This window comes from Labeo rohita, chromosome 9 (assembly GCF_022985175.1).
Source record: "Labeo rohita strain BAU-BD-2019 chromosome 9, IGBB_LRoh.1.0, whole genome shotgun sequence".
Classification (NCBI taxonomy): Eukaryota; Metazoa; Chordata; class Actinopteri; order Cypriniformes; family Cyprinidae; genus Labeo; species Labeo rohita.
Window position 1 is genome coordinate 22134316 of NC_066877.1, and position 22311 is coordinate 22156626.

Sequence of the window (22311 nt, forward strand, 5' to 3'; positions counted from 1 at the left end):
CATACACAGTTTCTGATCAATTGTTGTCGGACAATACTAAAGAGTAACCTAAATAATTAGTCAATAGTAGAGGCAATCAGCAAAATCATTATGCTCATTCTATTCGTTTCGCTACACATTTTTAATAAGTATTAATTCTGTATGTAAATCGATAGGCTCATTTACATTAAATGGCATATTTCATCTGTTAATGTTACACAATTATTCCACTTTACTATTACAACTAATAGTAATAATAATGCAAATATGCATAGTCTCAACATGTAAGACGTAAATGGGCTTTGGTTTCAGCGTATCATAGACAAGACTAGATTAACAAATTGATGCATGTTGATTATTACAAAGCCAATGTGCCTAAATTAAGGAGTAACTTTGTCTGTTTCATTGCATCTTGCTTAATGAAGTCACCGCAGTCACAAGTTACAGTGTTATTGTACAGCCCTTACATTAATATGTAGTTAGTTGAGCACTAAGATTTATAATACTCTTATTTAAACAATTATTTCATATTCAATAATATTTAATTAGCCTACATTTCAGAACCATATTTGGCCTTATTAGAATTCTAAATCTTCTAACTTGCAATATATTGGTTTGGGAAATACGCGTTAACGCGTCTAAGTGAGATTTCCAACATCACAAAGCGGACAACAACTCAATAAAATACAATGAAAGCCATCACAAAAAAATATAAAGGTATTTTTTTCCCTAATATCCTAATTCTAAATCTTTAATTCGTTTATTTCGTTACATTAGCTATTTGGCCTAAACGAAAATTAAAGTATTGAATGATCTCATGTTATTTTATTAATATTGCTATACTATTATATGCAATGCTACGAATTAGCTATCCAACAAGAATTTAATAGAAAACAAAACATCACCCCAAATAAATGTTAAACCCATTTGTTTTGTAAGCGAAACTCTGATAGGAATGGCACTAATTACTTCCACTCAGAGGTCACGATTCCCCCCCGTATTTTCCCCTTCTAATGGTTCCACTGAAGACCTTGACGTCTGCATCTTTCACAAGATTTTAGGAGAAAAAATCTAGTAGCACTAATAGGCTAATAATAATAATAATAATAACAATAATAATAATAAATAAATACAATTATCTGTAAAAAAAAAAAAAAAAAAAAAAAAGCAGTCGATCATGTGCGGAAAAATGTCATGTTTTAATGGACACGTGGACCTATAATACATATATATGTTTAGCACGAAAAGTAGCCTGCATTTGAAAGCAATGAGTGAGATTTAGGATGAAGTTCGTTAAAAAAAAAAAAAAAAAAAAAAAAAAAAAAATCCATTCTTCTCAATCGAGAGCCAGTAAAAAGTGAAAACTAGTAAAACACCCGTAAAAAGTGAAAACTAGCTACGTATTCCGCAGGTCCCCGCAATAGTATTTACCTGTAATGAAATCCGCCTGAACCTGAGACATTCATGTAGGGTTTTGGAAAGCAAACGCGAGTTGTTAAGCGTGAGCACTCTGCACTATGTCATTGGGCAAAAGTATTTGACAGTTGGAATGATCTGTAAATACTTCATTAGACTGTGTATGAGTTCCCCCTTGTGCCTCATGGTCCAGTTCTGGTAAGATTTACAAATGATAACATAAACAGAGTAAAAAGAAATCGATCCCGCGTTTGAAAGCGGAGGAGGGGCCCTTAAGAATGTGATCTGCCCACTTAACATGAAAAGCAGGACGTCTGTTGGACAAGATGAGTTTTTGACCCACCGCATAACTCGCGCAGTGCTGTTCCTAATGAATTTATTCAAGTTCAGCTGATAAGGAACCTTGTCAAGGGACGGCGCAGGTCTGTGCTGAAGGTAAGATTCAAAGCACAGTTACTGGACAAGGGGACCATATAATATCAAGGGCTGTGGGTGTGCAATGGGGATGATTTTGTCGATCTAACAGCCCTTGCTAAAATGGAAACTAAAAAGAGGTTTTATTAAGTACAGAGCTTAAATCATTTTGCTTTTTAGAGAATTTTAAACACCAGCTGCGTATTTGTATATTACATATGTTTTGCAATATATTGTATATGTACAATATTAAGCAGTCTATTGAAAAGCCGGTATATTTCATTCTTCCGTATTATATAGACGCTGATGCTCATGAAATTTGTGTCGCCACTAATTTAATAGGGACTGCAAATGAAAATTAGCCTGTATGGTTTAATCTGGCACATTTACATAATAGACACATGCTCATGTCAATAAAAGTGTATTTTCCATTTAAAAATAAAAAAAAAAAAAGCAATGACAAAAACCCTTGTGCAATATTTTTAGTAAAATTACATTCCAAATGAAAAATGTACAACATTATATTAATAACTAAGAAAGCAAAGTTTTGCAAGCAATATAATCAAAAGTATGACTAATGCAATATAATTTTCAATTTAACTGACAAAATCAATTTATTTGATTTTCGCTTTATGCTACAAAAGCTTAATGCAACAATATTTTCTATGATGCACTTTTCTAATATTCTGTATGCATTTGTGTGTGAATGACTGAACAAATGAATGAACGAAAAAATAAACTTGTGCCTGTTAAAATAATAATAATAATAGACATTTAAAGAAGCTTAAAAGTGATCCCACTGAATTCTACAATGTTTAGCAATGATCATGTTTCGCTGGCCCATCCTTTTCCCCTCCCTGACAGTATCCTTTAAACCCCTACAATTCAACCTGAGAGTCATCTTAAGACAAGTGGATCATTTCTCTGCATCCCTAGGAAAACCACAGGGAGCACGAGAACAAGCAAGCCAGTAGATGTCTAGACAAAGAATCAACATTTACACAGACGCATTCACCACACTCAAGGTGAATGGGATCTTATCAAAGGTTCATGTCAGGGACTCAGGTGATGGAAAAGACGGATGGGAGTAGTTTACGGCTACTGATGCTGATGCCATTTGTGTCGTCACTAACTTAATAGGGAGCAAAGTCCACTTTCTTATAGTGACCAGGACAATAAACAGATTCCTAAGAATGAGGCCCACAAACACAATCAGTCACACATCTCAAACACATCCTTGAGCACACAACAATACACTGCTGCGGCAATCAGCAAAACCCACTTGTAAATTTGGGCTTTACAATTAAATGCTTTTCGAAACATTTAAGCAGTTAACCTCAGGCAAACATCTGAGCTGATAGATGCCAAATGAAATTATCTTACCCGTTTTACTCACCACTTGTTAAACCGGAACGTAAAGGCAGATGACTCTGGACACTCTTCATCAGGCTGTCTGGCTTTTCTGACTCTCACAGGCTTTGCTGACAGCAGTTTGGCAAAAGAACAGCCTAGTCAATCAATGAAAGCAAGCAGCCTACACAAGTTTGGTTTCACGACTGGGCGGAACTATGACACTTAGTGTGAATCATTTACTGCCACTCACCAATGAAGAACCGAGCCATTGCCAGCTAATGTCTTTGATTGGCTTGTCGCCTGTCAAAGAGTCTGATTTACAGTTTGCTTTCGGTAGCGAACTAATGGTTTATTCTCGATGAACTTCAATAAAATGAAGGGTTAAGCCAAAGGAGGTCTCATTCAGACTCAGACAAGCGGAGTTTTTTGTTGAACGCGAACGCGACGTGAGCTGATGTGTTTGTTAAAGTAGGGAGGGTTATAGCTGTGAGCTGTATTACACATCACCGATCCACCTTCTCAGTTCTGAATCGTCACTGGTTTTGCAAAGTTTTCCCAAAGCTGGAATAGATTTGTGTGTTTCTGATGCACTAAAACACTGAGTGAAAGGACAGAAAAAATACAAAGAGAGAGAGAGAGAAATGGGGACTGGAGCCAGGTCATATTACTCTTACTTATTAAAACCTCAATCAGGTCTGAGAGCTCTGGACTAGAGCAGTCTGTCAGACTCGGCTCAGAGCAGTACCACAGAATTTGATCCCTCTCTTTCTCTCTGACATGTTTGTAGTCTACATTTCATTTCATTTACAATTATGACTCAGTGGCATGCACAAGAGACATGTTTTAATGCAAAGTATCGCAGATTTGAAGAAAACAGCTACAGCATTTGGCTGCAAACCACACAGTGTCCTTCATTTTGCATTATTTTGGAAGTCAGAATGGATATTTAGCATTAGTCAGTGTTTAGCGTAACTAAAGAGACCTTTTCCACCACTGTCCTGAAACAATAATTTAACTTGAAATGTTATGCCTATGTTTGCATCAAATCAACAAATGGTTTTAGTAAATTATATTTCGTCAAAACTGCATATTGTAATGAAAATAAAACAATATGTAAAACTACTTCCTAGTGTGTGACTATCTCTTTCCTTCCGGCCTCGTTTGGGTCTTTAAAGCTGTTTCTGTTGATAATAATCTATGTGGTGTTGGGCAAGGGCTGTGAGGTCAGGGGTCGCACTGGTTCTGTGATCCTGTGTTTGTTATTGCTATGCTGCCCTTGGCCAGGTTAACACAGCGCCGTCATCTCAGACGTCTCACTGTGCGCCACGAAGGGGGAAGGTGGAGGTCACCCTCTTAAATGTGTTGATGGGACCCGTGGTGGCTAATCTAAAGTGGTGAAATGTTATCCCACTAAAGAGGGGGAAATGAAATTTCAAAGCACACTTACCACCATTGCGCCTGCTTCCCTTGTCAGAACGACTGCTCGCCAAGTCGTTGCACTGTTGAACAGGATAAGTGACAGCTGGAGGGAGCTCTCACACTTTCAGTGGCCAACTGAAACTCTGCTGCAGTAAAACTAAGTTGAAATAAAAAAAAAAAAAAAATTAAATATATAGACCGTCCTAAAATTGTATGTATTAAGTTTGTGACCCTTAATATTTCAACAGTTTTTTTGACAGCCTTATTTTAAAGAGATAAATTACTCACCCTCATGTCGTTCCAAACCTGTAAGACCTTCGTTCATCTTAAGAACACAAACTAAGATTTTTTTGATGAAATTCAAAGTGTAACATCAGTAGATCACCCTCCTGAATGTGCGTCGATTGACATAGAAGAGAAGAAACTGTGGAATAAAGTCATTATTTTTGTTTTCTTTGGGCACAAAAATATTCTTGTAGTTTTATAAAATTAAGGTTAAACCACTGATGTCACACGGACTATTTTAATAATGTCCTTACTACCTTTCTGGGCCTTGAACATGCCAGTTGCGTTGCTGTCTATGCAGGGTCAGAAAGCTTTCGGGTTTTGTCAAAAATATCTTAATTTGTATTCCCAAGATGAACAAAGTTCTTACGGGTTTGGAACGACATGAGGGTGAGTAATTATTGACAGAATTTTCATTTTTGGGTGATTTATCCCTTTAAAGAAAACTGATGTCAGGAGCTCCTTTTCCATTTAATATTTAAATAATGATAATTATTACTAATATTATTATGCACCTGGTACAAAGTAGACTACATAAATACTAAAGTACACAAAAGTTTTGCTCTTAAAATTAATTTAATACCAATAGTCAGATAATTATGTAATTATATTATGGCAGAAAAACAATAAATGGTAGATGGTATACCACTATAAATCACTATATATTTTTCAATGCTACAAGTGAATTTAGGCATTACCATATTTTAATGTACATGTTCATTTTGAGAGTTGCTAAGATTACCAAAATATACCAATAATATACCAATATTACCAATATAGGTTCTATATAATATTGGTGCCTCTATTAAAATTTATGTAAAACTGAGCAATGAGCTTCAACAAATGCGTTTTATATCACTTATGCATTTGTTAAATCTATCGGTTAGGATTAGGGTTGGGTTTGGTGTAGGGGATATTTCCAACACCATAGAGCATTAGCCTTTAGCGATACTAACCGGATATGTGAATTCTGAACAGCCCCAATACGTACCTCAAGCAGCGTAATTACAAAACGCAGTAATAAATGCCTGTACCAACCTAATAAAAACGTGCCACGGTCACGTATTAAACATGTGCTTTAGCGCCACTCTCCGGACATTGCACTTTGAAACTGCCGCGAAACGTTCAGTAAGGTACTTAATTACGGTGTTGCAGAAATGTAATATATCCACCTTTTTCCTGAGTAACCGATGAGTGGCGCCATGAAGGATTCTAACTTCCGTTTGGGTGCTTTCATGTTCCGGTCTCCATAGAAATCCATGTTAAAATGGGTTAAAAAAGATAGACTGAATTTAAACTTTTTCAATATAACTAAATATAAAAATGTGCACAGGTTTACCAGCCTGGAAATGTAAAACACGGTTCCAGTCGGGCGAGTATTCCGCGTTCAGAAAAAAGTGGATAGAGGCCCGTATTTCCAAAGAGCCTGGGTTGTTTTTCCTCCAACTATAATGGCTACTATTGTGTGTCACAAATCGCAGCTGGGTTGTTGATACACAGTGCAAAAAGTGACTGACATAAACAGCACAGTTGGAGTGAGTGTATTTGCATCTAAAAATATCAGACTTTTGTAATTAATGAGCTTACTTAGCGTGACATATTTATGACTGCTCATGACATAAGTGTATCTCTGCCATGTTTCCTTTAAATCAAGGCACAGTTTAGGTCTGCTCAAATGATTATTAAAAGATGCTCTGTTTCATTGAGAGCTTCTTCCAGCTCGTGGGACCAGTCGCCTCTCATTCCCAGTCCTCTTTAGTAATACTAATGCAGAACACATTTAGGGCCACAGCGCTCAGACCCAGGCAGCGGTAAATTGGGCTAAGAGAGCTGGCGCAGCCACTTAATCAGCCATTATTTATGGGGCTCAGTGGTTTAAATCAACAAGAGCAGGAACTGGGGCCAGGCCTTATGGGTTTATAACTGCTGTCAAAATAATCACATACAGATATATTCATCAGAGAGCAAACCAGATCAGTTTAGCACCCTCCCCCCCGATGTTAACCTCCCTGTTCCTTGCCTAGCCTCTCACATTCTTGACACTTTCCTCTTCTTCAGCACCCCATCTCACGAACCACGTGAGATAACTTTACTTCCTGGTGGTGCCCTCTTGACATGTATTGGCTCGTCCCCATGTCATTTTCACTCCCAACACATTTTACGCTCAGCTCTTGGACAATGACAGCATACCCACAGTTCATTAGAGAGAAAGATGTTGGCAGGATTGAGCACCAAGAGGAGGGAAGGTGGAGCCAGAGTCATATTTAAAAGGAATGGAATCTCTGAATGAGTAATACTTGACCATTGGATCTGCCTGGATTGGGAACAGCGGTATTTAGCATACTGGACTCATCTGACACTGAAGAACTGAGAAAAAAAAAAATACAGAAAACAATGGGATAAAAACTGCATGAGGTTGAGATTCTGGGTGATCCTCATTCTCCATGTGCCATTAATTAACTTAATAGCCTTCAAGCTATTTAGAGGATAAAGACTCTCAGATGAAGGGTGGGGTCCAACAGCAAGTACATTAATGGTTATGCAAACAGCTTGACTTCAGTTCAGCACAATCTAATGTAATGAATTATATGAGTGATGGCACTAAATAATAGCTTGGATTTTTATATCTGTAACACAAGTATTGTCAAAGGAAAATGTAATGGTGTCTTATGCAAGACATGCAGAATTAAGCATTTGGAAGTGTCAAGAACTTGAATACGTTCCAGAAAATGACAAATACAATTTCAGAGTGGCAATAAGGAATAGTAATTAGCATGAACCAGGCTTCGGTTTTTGGCCAGTGTCATGCAATTACAAGCTGTTTGCTAATCACATCTGACAACTCACCTTCTTCATTTGTTCACTCGCACATCTGGTGATCTATTTGTTAATTTATACCAAAACGATATCGTTTAACAAAATGGCATACTGTTAGAAAAATCTGGTTCGACTAACTGCCAAATTTGTAATCAGTTGCACTGTATTGTTCAGATTTTGCATGTGAAAACCTGTCAGAACCATTTATGATGAGTGTTTGTTAGTTACCATTAGTGTAGCCATACACCGTTCATAAATAATGCAACAACTCAAGTGGTAAAACTTTAGATCAGGGAACACATATACACTGTTAACTAGCTGCTCATTAGCATGAATATTACTAGCTTATTGGCTATTTATTAGCACATATTAATGCCTTATTTTGCATGGCATGCATGCATATTGTGGATCACTTAACCACTTAACCTTCGTAAATAGTATTTAACAAAAAAGTGTTACCAAATATTTTAACGCAAAGACAGTCCAGAGCTAGTATGGACAAATATGAAATACAGTTGAAGTCAAAAGTTTACATACACCTTGCAGAATCTGCAAAACGTTAATTATTTTACCAAAATAAGAGGGATCATTTAAAATGCATGTTATTTTTTATTTAGTACTGACCTGAATAAGCTATTTCACCTAAAAGACATTTACATATCACAGGAGAAAATAACAGTTAAATTTATAAAAAATGACCAAAAGTTTACATACACTTAATTCTTAATACTGTTGTTTAACAGAATGATCCACAGCTGTTTTTGTTTTGTTTGTTTGAACCCTTTCCAACAATGACTATGATTCTGAGATCCACCTTTTCCAACTGAGGACAACTTAGGGACAACTATTACAGAAGGTTCAAACACTCACTGATGCTCCAGAAGGAAAATCAATGCATTATAGAGCCAGGGGTGTAAACCATTTTTCTTATTTTGCCTAAATATATATATATATATATATATATTTTCTTCCATTTAGTACTGCCCATCAGAAGCTACAGAAGATACTTACATGTTCCCCAGAAGACAAAACAAGTTAAATTTACCCTGATCTTTAAATTCAAAACATTTTCACCCCCTGGCTCTTAATGCATTTCTTTAAAAAAAACAAAAAACAGCTGTGGTTCATTCAGGTAACAACACAGTATTAAGAATCAAGTGTCTGTAAACTTTTGAACAAGGTCATTTGTATAAATTCAACTATTATTTTCTCCTTTAGACTATATGTAATTGTTTTTATTGTATGTTTATTGTACGTATTAACTTTTCATTTTAATTTCTAGTTGCAAAATGTAACCATATAGCCATTTTCATGCTGGCTATACAACAGACAAAACATCATGTTCTCACAACCTGGAGTTGTCGTAAATAATTGCCTATACGATAAACTGAGCTGGACCTTTTCCACATATAATTTGCACAGTGCAATTTTGACATCTCTGAAGTGACTTCCAAATAAAGCCTGTCGTTCTGAAACTGGAAAGCAAGAAATTGAAAAATCAAGTGGAAAGGTGATAGTGCAAATGATCCAAGTAGTGGGAAATGGCGTACCATATCCAGGGGTGAAAGGAGAAGAACAGTCAACACTATTTCAGCGTCTGTAGCACCTGGTTTCTCTCAGGAAGAGTGTGTGGGGAGAGGAGAGGGGAATGCTGGTGAGCTCAGGGGTCTTGTCAGGGACAAGGCCAAAGCTGTCTCGGCTTTGTGCAGCTCTAGGTGGAATCAGAGCTGCAAGGTGGCTTGTGTTTGCAGGCTTGGGGGTCTGGCTAGAAGCAGTGTTCAGGGCTTTCTAACTGATTGGGATCTAATTTGTTGGCCTGACTGGAGGGAACTTTTTCCAGCCTCCACCCAAGGGAGTCTGATACAGGAGCCCTGGAGCACGCTGACTGACAGCCTGTGCAGCATTAACCAATGAAGCGATCTGGGAAAAGGGGCTGCGGAAAGGTGTGCAAGGGATCAATGAGCTATGATCGATGAGACAAAAATATTACACTTTTCTTAGACCCATGAAATGGTGGGCCAAAAGCTATTTAGGGAACACTTGCTCAAGCACACGTTTTTACTCATGCTATTTAAAATTCAGTTAAAAACCAACACACTACTGTGTTACTGATATGACTGTCGACGTGCTTCCCAAATCTCAGCAACTGTACAGATAATGTCTAGCTTTTTTCACTGCAGAAGTCACCTTGTTATCTGTACCAGGATCAAATGCTATTAGGAACGGGACCGAGCAAACAGCCGAAGGCCGGGTATCCCTGTCTTCATGTGTCTTTATCTAATCTACACACTTGAGGATGAGCTGGACTTTGAATCCCAAACAGACAGTGAATATATGGCTTGCTTTGTTTGACTACAAAAAAAAGCCATTTTCCTCATCAGGAGGTCCTTGTAAACGTCGGCCAAAGTATCAGCTCACACTGGTGAGAAATGCAGCAGAACAGCTAGTTAGCATTTAGCATTTTCTGCCGTTGTGTACTTTTTCTGTTTGCTTTAAATTACAGGTTCCAATATACAGTTGAAGTCAAAAGTTTACATACACCTTGCAGAATCTGCAAAATGTTATTTATTTGACCAAAATAAGAGGGATCATACAAAGCGCTTGTTATTTTTAATTTAGTACTGACCTGAATAAGATATTTCACATAAAAGATGTTTACATATAGTCCACAACAAAAAATAATAATTGAATTTATAAAAATGACCCCGTTCAAAAGTTTACACACTCTTGATTCTTAATACTGTATTGTTACCTTAATGATCCACAGCTATGTGTGTGTTTTTTTTTTTTTTTTTTTTTTTTTTTTTTTTATAGTGATAGTTGTTCATGAGTTCCTTGTTTGTCCTGAACAGTTATACTGCCTGTTCTTCAGAAAAATCCTTCAGGTCCCACAAATTCTTCTGTAGCTTCTGAAGGGCAGCACTAAATGAAAAAAAAAGAAAGATATTTAGGCAAAATAAGAAAAACTGACACTTTCATTCTGTTTAAAAGTTTACACCCCTTAATGCATTGTTTCCCCTTCTGGAGCATCAGTGAGCATTTAAACCTTTAAAATATAGTGACAATGATTTGGCTATTAGAGAATAACATTTTGTATCTGTAGATACAGGTGCCTCTATTTAACTTGTATCAAAAATATAAGCTTAAATTACTACATAACAAAAAAATATTGCACAAACCACCCTAATATACATAAATGATTAAAAACAAAACAATTTCAATATAAGAAGTGATGGTTTTACTTAGAAAACAACAACTATTTACTATAAAACATTTTCTTGTATTGCAGATTAAAACTGTAATCTGTAAAAAAAAAAAGTATACAGATTTAAACTAAATAATTTGTTAATTCATACATTTTACAGTACTTTATAGCCAAATTACATATAATACCATGTTTTACTGCATCACTCTATAAGGTGCTGGTAAGTAATAATAAGGTAAATCATATGTTTTTACTGTAGAATTACTTTTTTTTTTTTTTTTACAGTTTAGTACATATTTGTATCATAATGTTTTAAAGCAATCAGTAACTGTACCCTGGTGTAGAAAATGCAAAATGCTAGCATTAGCAAGACTCATTAAAAAAGCATCCTAAACTCAAAAAAATATTGTAAGATTGAAATAGAGACATTACAGAATCATTTCAACACCTTCACATGCAAGTTTTTTCTTCTTTGGTTTAAGGTCAAGATACTGGTGTATACATGTTCACTAACTCACACACACAGCCTCTCAATCGGCCAGAGGAAGCTCTGTTCGTAGGTCCTGTCTGCCCAGCATCAGGCTAAGTGCTCTTGACAGCCAACCACACAGTTATTAACTGTGATCCGCCACCACAGGGCCCGGGCACCGTGGCTGTGGGGAGGGCGTAGGATGGGCTCCACACCCACACAAAGACTGCTTTCAGCGCTCCAGTCCTCAAGCATCTCTAATACACACTTACTGTACTTTCACATACATACATTTGGCCTCATTTTAAAAAAATCTTGCTGAACTTGTGGGCTTTTTTGAAATTCAAAAGTGAGTTAATCCATGCATGGGCAACCTAATACCCTTACAAAAAAAATACTGTGGCATACCATGGTACACTGATAGTATCAAACAGTGTTACCAATGGTCATTTTGTATATATTATGGTAATGAACGATTACCATATTCATGTACCATGGTATTTACATATTACTTCAAAACCATGTCACAGGCGATAAAAGCAGAGGGAGGTAAAATGGGACAGAGTGCCTCACTCAGTTCCAGTTGAACGCAAACCATTATGGGATATTAGTACAACATGACCCTGTAAATTTCTGTACAGTAGCCCGTATGTGCCTGGAGGCAACAAATGCTTTGCTTTACTTTGCGTCAAACGCACTCAGAGCCCTTTTAATCAAGGAAGGTGGTCTAAGCGCTGTTTGTGTCTCTGGCTTCACATGAGTGTACCACCTCTTCCTGAGGATGTGGATGCCGAAGTCCAGTTTCAGCCCCCACAGCGTCACATTAGCCTGTGAAATAGGGATGCAGTATATTTGAGACATTCTGAGGAGACCGTCCATAATGACAGTTGTCTATGTTTAGCCCTGAAAATATTTCAATAAACAGCATCTCGTCCTCACAAACAGACGGACTGAAAAACCCCAAGCCACTTTTTCCTGCCTGCGTTTCCCATAATTAGAGCCCACAACTCGCTGTTAAATAGTTGAGGCTTTTTGCCTTTGAATCGACAGACTTTTATATAGTAGCACGGCGTACACAAGCTCCCAGCGCCGTGGGACGGTGCTGGCCGTCCATGGCCGCCTTCAAAGCAGCAGTGGGCTGAAGACAACTGACATGTATTATTCTACACAAGTGCTGCCTTTTGTTCATTTCAGGCTTCCGGCCACAAAATAGCTGGATTTGTCCATCAAGTACTGCTATTTTGGATACCCTGTGCTTCCCCACTATGTGTTTTCTACATGCTGTTAAGGCACCGATAACCACATGACACAGATTGTTATAGCTGAACCCTTCAGAAAACATACTGTGGCGGTTTTATGGTACAGTAATGTATCAGAAGGTGAAAATGGTGGAATTGTTGAATATGCCATAGTATTGATTGATACATTCACATGCCACAGTATGTAGAATACATGGTATTTCAAGGTACTAAATATACATAAAATATAATGATATTATAATATGTGCAAAAAAGCATATAAAAATTTGTTTTGCAAATATATGAATTGTCTAAAGAATTAATGTTATTTAAATCTAACTATAATAATAATTAATAACAAACAAAGGTTTATTATTAATACTATCATTATTAATAATAACAGTAATAACTTACTACTACTCTTAGTATTAGTATTAGCCTTTTAGGTTAAATTTTTGTTTTTCAACTTAAACCATAAACTAAATAAAATCTATTCGACTTATTATTTAACTTATTTAGACTATTTTAGACTAATCTGCATATTAGAGGTTGCTCCATTCAAATTAAAAACATATTTTTCCTGTCATAGATAGACAGATAGACATATAGATAGATAGATAGATAGATAGATAGATAGATAGACAGATAGATAGATAGATAGATAGACAGATAGATAGATAGATAGACAGATAGATACATAGATAGACAGATAGATAGATAGATAGATAGATAGATAGATAGATAGATAGATAGATATGTTAGCCCACTGAAACAGAACACATCCTTATTTTGGTTCAGGCTGAAAATGAGAAAAATTAGTGAAAATTAAACAATTAAAACAATAAATCATTAACAAGACAGGGTAAGCAGAAGTGCTCAGTGGCTTTGACCCAGCACAGCTAGGAAGTCTCTGCAATTGTGCCATTAAAATCTACGGCCTGACAGGATTGTTTTGAACCTCAAGGATCTGTTCAGAAAGTGTTCCCAAAAGCAGTGTGTTCAGGCGTTTTCCCAGACCTCATCTCACTCAGTGGCACAAATCCCAACTATGCGTGACAGATGGTTCCTGCATTACCATTGTAAAGAGAACACTGCCCTCATGAGGAAACTATCGCACTTATGTGTCTATTATGAAAATATCAGGACAGATTAAATCAAACATTCGATCATTAATTAATTAACAAAGCTTCTCCAAACCTGTATGACTGAATATCTTCCGTGTAACGCAGGAGGAACTCTATAGACTGTGATGGGCGCTGTCTTCGTTCAAGTGAATGAGGACAAGACTTTCAAGATTCAAAAATATTCCATAATCCAATTTCACTTGTCGTTATTCACCTGTAATCTTGGGTTGTTAACGGTTGTGACCGGATCGTTCCAAATCGAATCAGTCCGATTCGTGTTTGGCTCATTCACTCAAAAAGAATCATTTGAAAAAGAACGCTAAATCGCTAAATTCTTCCATTATCGCACTGAGGAGAGATAAACGGATATCAAGATTTCCTTACAATTAATATTTAAGTGTTCATTTAAAGCTAAAGCCTCAGTCACCATAAGCGACCACTAAAATTTTTCACTTTTTTGTTTTCTGAGTAGCTTAGTCATACTGGTTTGGAACAACACCAAGAGGAGTGAATGATGACTAAATTGTATTTTTTTCGATAAACTCATCTTATACAGAACTGCCAAGCATAGTGTTTAATTTGTTTGTAGGAGCAGATTAAAACGGATGAATAGCTTTGTTGCTGCACCTACGCCTTAAGTTAGGTTAGCTGAAGACAACAGCTAAATGACAAGAAGGTGAACAACATGAGCAGTTATTAAATCAGTCAGACTGAGACGAGACAGTCAACCCTGTGGTGGACCACCAGTAGAAACTCCCTATCCTTAAGTATTAATATTTGTGGGAGATCAAAACAAATGTACTGTACAGTCTGCGCAGTCAACCAAAAGGAATGCAGAAAATCTATTCTGAGAGGAAAACGAGAGGAAGAGTGGTGTAAGTCTTGGTTGAGAATGATTTGAAGGAAACCTAAAGCAGGGTAAATAGCAGGGTAAATTGAGAAGTTTGTGGCTTGGAGTTGTGAGGGAAAGAATCTCCAGAGCAGATGCTAAGGAGATGTTTGAGAAAGACCCCCCATATACTCCACACATACACATTTTATCCTGCTTACAAGACCCTCAAGGAAACGCCTTGTTTCATCCCTTTAATTATAAATGCTCGTAACACTCGTATACACATTTGGTTCGACTGTCCTTTGCATTCGAATGGATTTTCTTCATCCTTGTCACTCCATCTAACAAACACGTGTACAGTGTTCACACACAGCCTCACAGATACACAGAGGAAAATTCACAACATGTAAAACCACACTGTAAAACAGTCATATAAACAGATGCCTCTAATAGTTCCAGGCTACACCCTGACAGACGACCTCCCCAAGAAGGGCGACCACCCGTCCTCTCTCCCCGGACACGCAGAGCAGGGCTCAGGCCTGACTCAGCGCAACAGTACCTCCACTTTAGCTCTGCGGCCTCCAACGCAGTGTAAGTAAAACCACCTGCAGTGCAGTCAGAGGTCATAACCACAATGGTAATGGGTGAACTCAGTGTCAAACAAGCAGACACACAGTCAACTCTGAATGACATCACACACACTGTATTATTAGCAAACATGACAGTGATTAGCAAACACGCACACATCAATCTCTATATAGGGTGTTGAGTATATGGAGATTATTCCTTACCAAAAGGTCACATGCACACAAGGCATTCATAAAGCACAGTAGATCTTATGAAGCTGGGTGGGATTCCACCGCATGATTAAAGACAGCAAACGCCTTTGATCTGTAATGAGCTGTAATTAATGCATCCTATAATGTGGGCATTAATAACTCTGTTCTAAATATGTTGGAGTTCTGAGAAACAAATGTAGGTTTGCCTTACGTCTCCATGTTATGACACTTTGTTAAATGTATCATATGCTTTTATATATACATAAGCACACTACCAGTCAAAAGTTTTTTTAGATTTTTAATGTTTTTTTTTTTTTTTTAAGAAGTCTCTTCTGCTCACCAAGCCTGCATTTCTTTGATCCAAAATACAGCAAAAGCAGTAATATTGTGAAATATTTTTAGTATTTAAAACAACTGCCTTCCATTTTAATATATTTTAAAACGTAATTTATTCCTGTGATCAAATCTAAAATTTCAGCATCATTACTCCAGTCTTCAATGTCACATGACCCTTCAGAAATCATTCTAATATGCAGATTTGCAGTTCAAGGAACATTTACTATTATTATTATTATCAATATTTAAAACAGTTGACTACATTTTTTCAGGATTCTTTAATGAATAGAAAGATCCAAAGATCAGCTTTTATTTTAAATAATACACTACTATTCAAAAGCTTGGAGTGAGTATAATTTTTTTTGCTTTTATTTATGCTTTAAACTGATCAAAAGTGATGATAAAATACTAAAAATATTTCAAAATTTTACTGTTTTTGCTGTACTTTGGATCAAATAAATGCAGGCTTGGTGAGCTGAAGAGACTTCCTTAAAAAAAAAAACATTAAAAAAATTACCGTTCAAAAACTTTTGACTGGTAGTGTATATCTATATAATATGTCATATACATATATACATACACACCTAATATTTAATAACAATATAATTCATTTGTTTTAATAATATATATAAATAAATAATATATATAAACTAATATATATAAATAAATATATATAAATAATTCAATTAAATTTAAACATTTATTCTAAATATTATATACAGCAAAAAAAATAAAATATATATATATATATATATATATATATATATATATATAATATTATGTAATATATAATAGTTTATATAATCATAGATACACTACTAGTCTCAAAAGGACTAATGCTGGAGATCATCTATCATTTGCTGCCCTCTACTGGACAAGTCAGTTACTGCTTACCTAAAGCTGCTTAAACTACACCAAACATTTATTGAAAATAATTCATATACATTTGATTTTTACTGTAACCACTGAAGTTTAAAGTAGTCTAGTTATGCAAGTTAAAATGTGAAGCTCCAAAACAAACAAATGCTCAGTTTTCATATCGAATCAATTTTTAACCATAGTTAGAAACTTTAATTTTCATTTGAAAATGACAAATGATATTTCCTTCACCTGTGCAGTTATCCTAAGAAGATGTTCATTGTTCTTTCTGGTACAGTCCACAAATGAGCAAAGAAAACTTACTAACTAGGAGGAAACCCAGTGGGCTGAACATCAGGAGGGGTTGTGAAAGAAACAAGAACGTGAGTCTGTCACATAAAAAAATTCACAGGAAAGAGTTGAACTGTACAGTTTAAGAGGTCTTCTGTTTGAACTTCAAAACCCAAGTAAACGCCTCAAAGGAAACAGACCTGTAGCCAGACGCAAATCTGAACAAGGCAATCTCTCTCTCTCTCTCACACACACACACACACACACACACACACACACACACATTTTCTTTAAAACAAGCAGACCAAAGACTGAAGAGTCTAAGTTGAGAAAACTCAATGAACTTACATTCACATAACTGTTTCTTTCATAAAAGACTTGAAGACATACAGTGCTGAGGCAGGTGTTTAAAAAGTCCTCTATTTTGAAGTTTCAGTCCTCTTTTTGTTTTGTGGTGTAGTAAGTCTCAGGTCAACTGGCACTAAACATTACGCTGATCCATGAGTGAATGGTGGTTGACTGGTCATAGTGTCCAAACACATAAACTGATGACAAAGGTCTTGAACTACTTAAAGTATGAAACCAGGGACCATATAAGGAAAACTTATAATTTGGACAAAAAAAATGTTGAGTCAAATAAAAAAAATACTTTCCATGAGAAAATGATGGCCTTTAAAAACGTAAATTAAGGAAAATAATAAAAACATATCAATGTCAACCCTTCCTGAGAACAATCAGAAAAAAAATAAATACACCCCATTGCTTGTTCCTCAGTGTGCATTTAAGTGTGTATGTGTGTGAAGGGCAGACAGGGACAGGGCAATCAGTCCTGATTTACTTGGCTGGTTTGTCAGTATCCCTGCAGACCGTTATAAACCTTTTGAGATGGTGCCTGTCTCAAAAGTTGCCTTATACCTGAGGAAAAACAAATTGTTGCATTCATTAACTCACAAATGCACAAGCAAGATAAAGGACAAATCATCTCTCTACTAAAAATACCATTGCCCATTTTTGCAAAATGTTCTCTTACCATCTTTCTGCTGGTCATCAAGCTGCTCCTTGGGGAAATCTACATCAAAAGTGACTATGAGTGATCCACGGATATTGTTGTTGTCAAAATTTGGTAGGCCCTCACCCTTCTTCCAAATACGAGCTCCTGGCTTAGTGATTTTATCTCTGACAATGTGCACCTACAAGACCACAAGATGAGCCTGTGTGAGTTTGTGATGAGTCATTTTATACACAAACACAAAAATATATTAATAAATTAATTTGTACTCTGAATTACGATAAATTATCAAGTCACGGCTTTTAGTTACACATGTGAAATGAAATACAGATATATTAAAATCAAACAAAACATGCCTTGTGACCATCTAAATGTGTGATGTCCATCTCAAAACCAACCAGAGCCTCTACCAGAGAGATGGTGACGTTTGTATATAGGTCGTCACCTCTGCGCTCAAACACTGGATGCCTGGACAAGAAGAAATTTACATATTTACACTCTTTTTTTGAGTCAGGGAATAAACAGAGGTGCATTAACTTAAATTATATTAAACGTATATTAAGACAAAAGTTCAATTCACTGTTCTAATTGCTGTAATTTAATACTAATCTTACTTCAAAACTTTGATGCGGAAACGCAGATCTCCAGGCTCGCCATCAATGTGAGGTTCACCTGTAGTCAGAATGTCAGAATCAACAGAATGTCACATGCACATTTCATAAATATGTTCCAGCATCTAGCTACACTACCAGTCAAAAGCTTTTGGACAATAAGATTTTTAATGCATTTTAAAGAAGCCTCTTCTGCTCACAAATGCTACACCCTAACTGCTTTCTATTAGAATATATTTTAAAACGTAATTTATTCCTGTGATCAAAGCTAAATTTTCAGCATCATTACTCCAGCCAGCTGATTTGCTGTTCAAGAAACATTTATTATTATTATTATTATTATTATTAATAAATAATAATAATAATATTTTAAATTGTTTAGGACATTTGTTTCAGGATTCTTTGATGAATATAAAGATCTAAAGATATGAAATAAAAAGCTTTTGCAACATTATACACTATACCATTCAAAACTTGATTTTTTTTTAAAAGAAATTATAGAAATTAATACTTTGATTTAGCAAGGATGCTTTAAATTGATCAAAAGTGATGATAAAGACATTTATAATGTTACAAAAGATTTCTATTTCAGATAAATGCTGTTCTTCTGAACTTTCTATTCAAAGAAACCTGAAAAAAAAAAAAAATCGACTCAGCTTTTTTCAACATAATAATAATAAATGGTTTTTGAATAGAAAATCAGAATATTTTATTGATTTCTGAAGGATCATGTGACTGGAGTAATGATTGATTTGAAATCACAGGAATAAGTTAAATTTTAAAATATATGCAAATAGAAAGCAGTTATTTTAAATAGTAAAAATATTTCTAAATATTACTGCTTTTGCTGTTCTTTGGATCAAATACTTGCAGGCTTGGTAAGCAGAAGAGACTTCTTTAAAAACATTAAAAATGTTACGGTCCAAAAACTTTTGACTGGTAGTATAATTCATAAAAATAAATGTTACTGTATTGAGTTATCTGTAGAATTATTTTCTATACCTTCTCCAATGAAGGGGTATTCCATTTCATCCCTCACACCCTGTTCGATCTCCACCTCTAGCGTTCTCTCTTCATTAACAAGCCTGAAAACAATGACACCGCGTTTAATAAAAAATTCATAATATGCCCAAGTGAATCAAAGTAAGAGTGATTACCAGGCAAACATACTTGATATTAGGGCATTCATCACAGACAACTTCTTGTGTCATCTGGAAGCGACCTGGTCCTAGTTGTGTGGTTCTCATTTCTTGCCGGCAGTTGCATTTTCTTTTGCCTGGGGCTTCTTTTGCTACAGGTTTGTTTCGCACCACCTACATTTTGAGAGAGGAAACAGAAGAGACAGGAAAAAGGAAAGGAGAGTGTTCATTTCCACGTACACTGCCAGATAAAGCTTGCAGAAGTACAGAAAGAGTCTGAACACTACAGTACACCAGGAAGGAAATGGACAGGGATCAAGAAGAAAAAAGAAGCTCACCTCTACAAAATTCCCTGAATACACCTCTTCTAGGGTTACTTCAAGGTCCAGTACTATATCATTACCCCTTGGAATATCCCGGCCGGCTGGCTGCCGATTTCCACCAAACATGAATCCAAAGTCACCAAAGAAACTAGAAAAAGAAAAAACACATACTTTATCGATGCGTAGTGATAGTACCAGAAGCTTTGTTTCAAATGGGCACGCACCTGAAATGAGAAATCATATAGCATTCATGGGAAATTTTACAAACATTTCAGTTGTTAACTTTCGAAGAAAACTTAAATTAGGCTGAGGCCTCGTTTACCTGGAGAATATATCACCGTGTGAACTTTGATGGCCTTCTTTTAACCCCTCCTCTCCATATTCATCATACTGTTTCCTTTTCCCCTCGTCTGAGAGCACCTGTGATTAAAAAGAACCTTCAGAAATTAGTCTTTCACCCTGAAAAAAAAAATCATGAACTCTTAAGAGGCAATATTAGCCCCATTAATTTTTTTTCTGTTTAAGATAAAACGCAAAGGTAACTATAGTGTCTAAAACCATAATTAGACATGATGAAATATACAAAATGTTAAATAACAGATTAAAAAAAATAGGCATTTTGCCACCTCATTTTAATTATAGAGGCATTTTCCTTGCCCTTAGCGACTCTTGATTAATTTCTAAAAATCTTACATGGTTATACAGACAAAATAAATTTGCACTTCTTTTTATAAAGCAACCTGCTTAAAACAAACAAACAAAAAAAAAAACACTTTAAAATGTTAAACCTACTCCCCCCCCAAATATTCTATACTGAAATATAAAAAATAATTCACATCTACTTATTACAATTTGATGTATTATTTAATATATATTTTAACATATGTTTATATATGAAAGGTATACCTACAGCTCAATCACAATATTGTTAATATTACAATGAGGCAAACCACTACTATTTATAAACAGAAAAACATTTATCATGTAATTAGAATTCTATTTCGTACTCTGTGCACATTATTTCAAGCTATACTAGAGATCCACGTCATAAATATTATGAATAACAATGAGCAGATGTTTCAACCAATCAGAGGCGGCCACACATTTCTTCCAACCAATCAAATCGCTCCATGGGTTCGTTTCTAACAACAACGCTCATGCTGGTCAGATTCACTGGCTTTCTACTGATGTTTAGAAAATAGGGTAAATCTTTAATGCAGTGCTTTAGTGCCACAAAGCATCACCAATTTAGATATCTGTATTAAAGTTACGCTTAATATTCGTAAATAAAAGTCATGTCATTCTTAAATACACATCAGTTTAATATCTACACTATTCAGTGATGTCATTATCTTTGTTCAACATTTGAAGCGTAACCGTGAAAACGACAATGGTGATACTTGAAAGGACTTATTAAACATAAACAATCATACCTCGTAAGCAGCTCCGAGGTCTGCAAATTTGTCTTGGGCATTTGGGTCATCTTGGTTTCGGTCTGGATGAAGCTGCAATGCCAGCTTTCTGTAGGCTTTCTTAATATCTTTAATTGATGCTGATCTACTAACCCCCAAAATTTTGTAGAAATCCCTCCTGCAAACACACATTACTTTAGAACTTTTCAATCGTACACCAGTTCATTCATTCAAACTACTGATGAACAGATGCATTATATTGACAATGATGTCTAATTATTTAACATCTACACATCTTGATGAGGAAATCATACAGAACACGACAGTATGAAGCTTAAGATATTTCTGAAAGAAATGTGACATTTAGCGTTATATAAACATGTGGCAACAATGACAAGTTATTAAGACCTGTCACAGCAATTTTTGGTACTTTAAAAAACATCGTCCTATTTTAAATAAACAGCATTCTTGGTTTTAAAAAACGCATTAAAGTACAACAAATAAGTGAGGTGATATTAAGTAGTTTATGGCGAGCTTCACTAGCATGATGCACGGACAGTGGCGTAGACCAATCACAGTGAAACATGTGTACCAGCCAGAGTACTGAGTTTTAATACACTAAACCTAAACCCTGAAAATAACACGATATTCACTTACCCAGCCAGTACTGCCAATATCAAATATAAAAGTAGAAAACAAACACTCGACAGTTTCATTCCTCTAACAGCCATGGGTCCTTGTTTCTTTCAGAAGTCCAGTAAAATACACCGGCTTTCTGTGATGTCTATCAAAAAGCCTCTTCCTGCTCGGTCACAAGTCCCGCCTCATTTTGAAAAGGAAGTGTTATAAAAGTTCAATCGAAAAAAAAAAGTCTCGTAATAAGCCACCTAATATTATATTATATTACATTAAATTAATTATATTATATTATATTATATTATATTATATTATATTATATTATATTAGTAGAACTGGTGACCCAAGTAATGTAAGTAAGCAAGC

At 35.7% G+C, this 22311-nt stretch overlaps 2 protein-coding genes across 2 annotated transcripts in view; both read right to left on the minus strand.

The window, feature by feature from the left end:
• The window catches only part of satb2 (SATB homeobox 2), a 54381-nt gene extending 51067 nt beyond the window's left edge, over positions 1 to 3314 (minus strand). The window contains 1 exon segment of the mRNA XM_051119428.1: positions 3206 to 3314. Coding sequence (XP_050975385.1) covers positions 3206 to 3254 — 49 coding nt within the window. The 5' untranslated portion in view covers positions 3255 to 3314.
• Positions 3315 to 16710: 13396 nt separating this feature from the next.
• dnajb11 (DnaJ heat shock protein family (Hsp40) member B11) lies at positions 16711 to 22126 on the minus strand. The gene is made up of 10 exons (XM_051119433.1): positions 21967 to 22126; positions 21331 to 21487; positions 20220 to 20317; positions 19913 to 20045; positions 19606 to 19748; positions 19438 to 19520; positions 18439 to 18496; positions 18181 to 18292; positions 17846 to 18005; positions 16711 to 17730 (listed from the first exon to the last, which is right to left on the minus strand). The coding sequence occupies exons 1-10, from the start codon at positions 22038 to 22040 to the stop codon at positions 17666 to 17668; spliced, it is 1083 nt and encodes a 360-aa protein (XP_050975390.1). The 5' UTR covers positions 22041 to 22126; the 3' UTR covers positions 16711 to 17665.
• Between the last annotated feature and the right edge of the window lie 185 nt (positions 22127 to 22311).

What these genes read in the sequence shown, in the direction of transcription:
- dnajb11 (XM_051119433.1), bottom strand. Translation starts at nt 22,040, where the DNA reads ATGGCTGTTAGAGGAATGAAACTGTCGAGTGTTTGTTTTCTACTTTTA. An exon ending in CACGGTGATATATTCTCCAG is followed by an intron (nt 20,046 to 20,219) that starts GTAAACGAGGCC and finishes TTCTTTTTCTAG; the next exon opens with TTTCTTTGGTGACTTTGGAT. An exon ending in ATTCAGGGAATTTTGTAGAG is followed by an intron (nt 19,749 to 19,912) that starts GTGAGCTTCTTT and finishes CTCAAAATGTAG; the next exon opens with GTGGTGCGAAACAAACCTGT.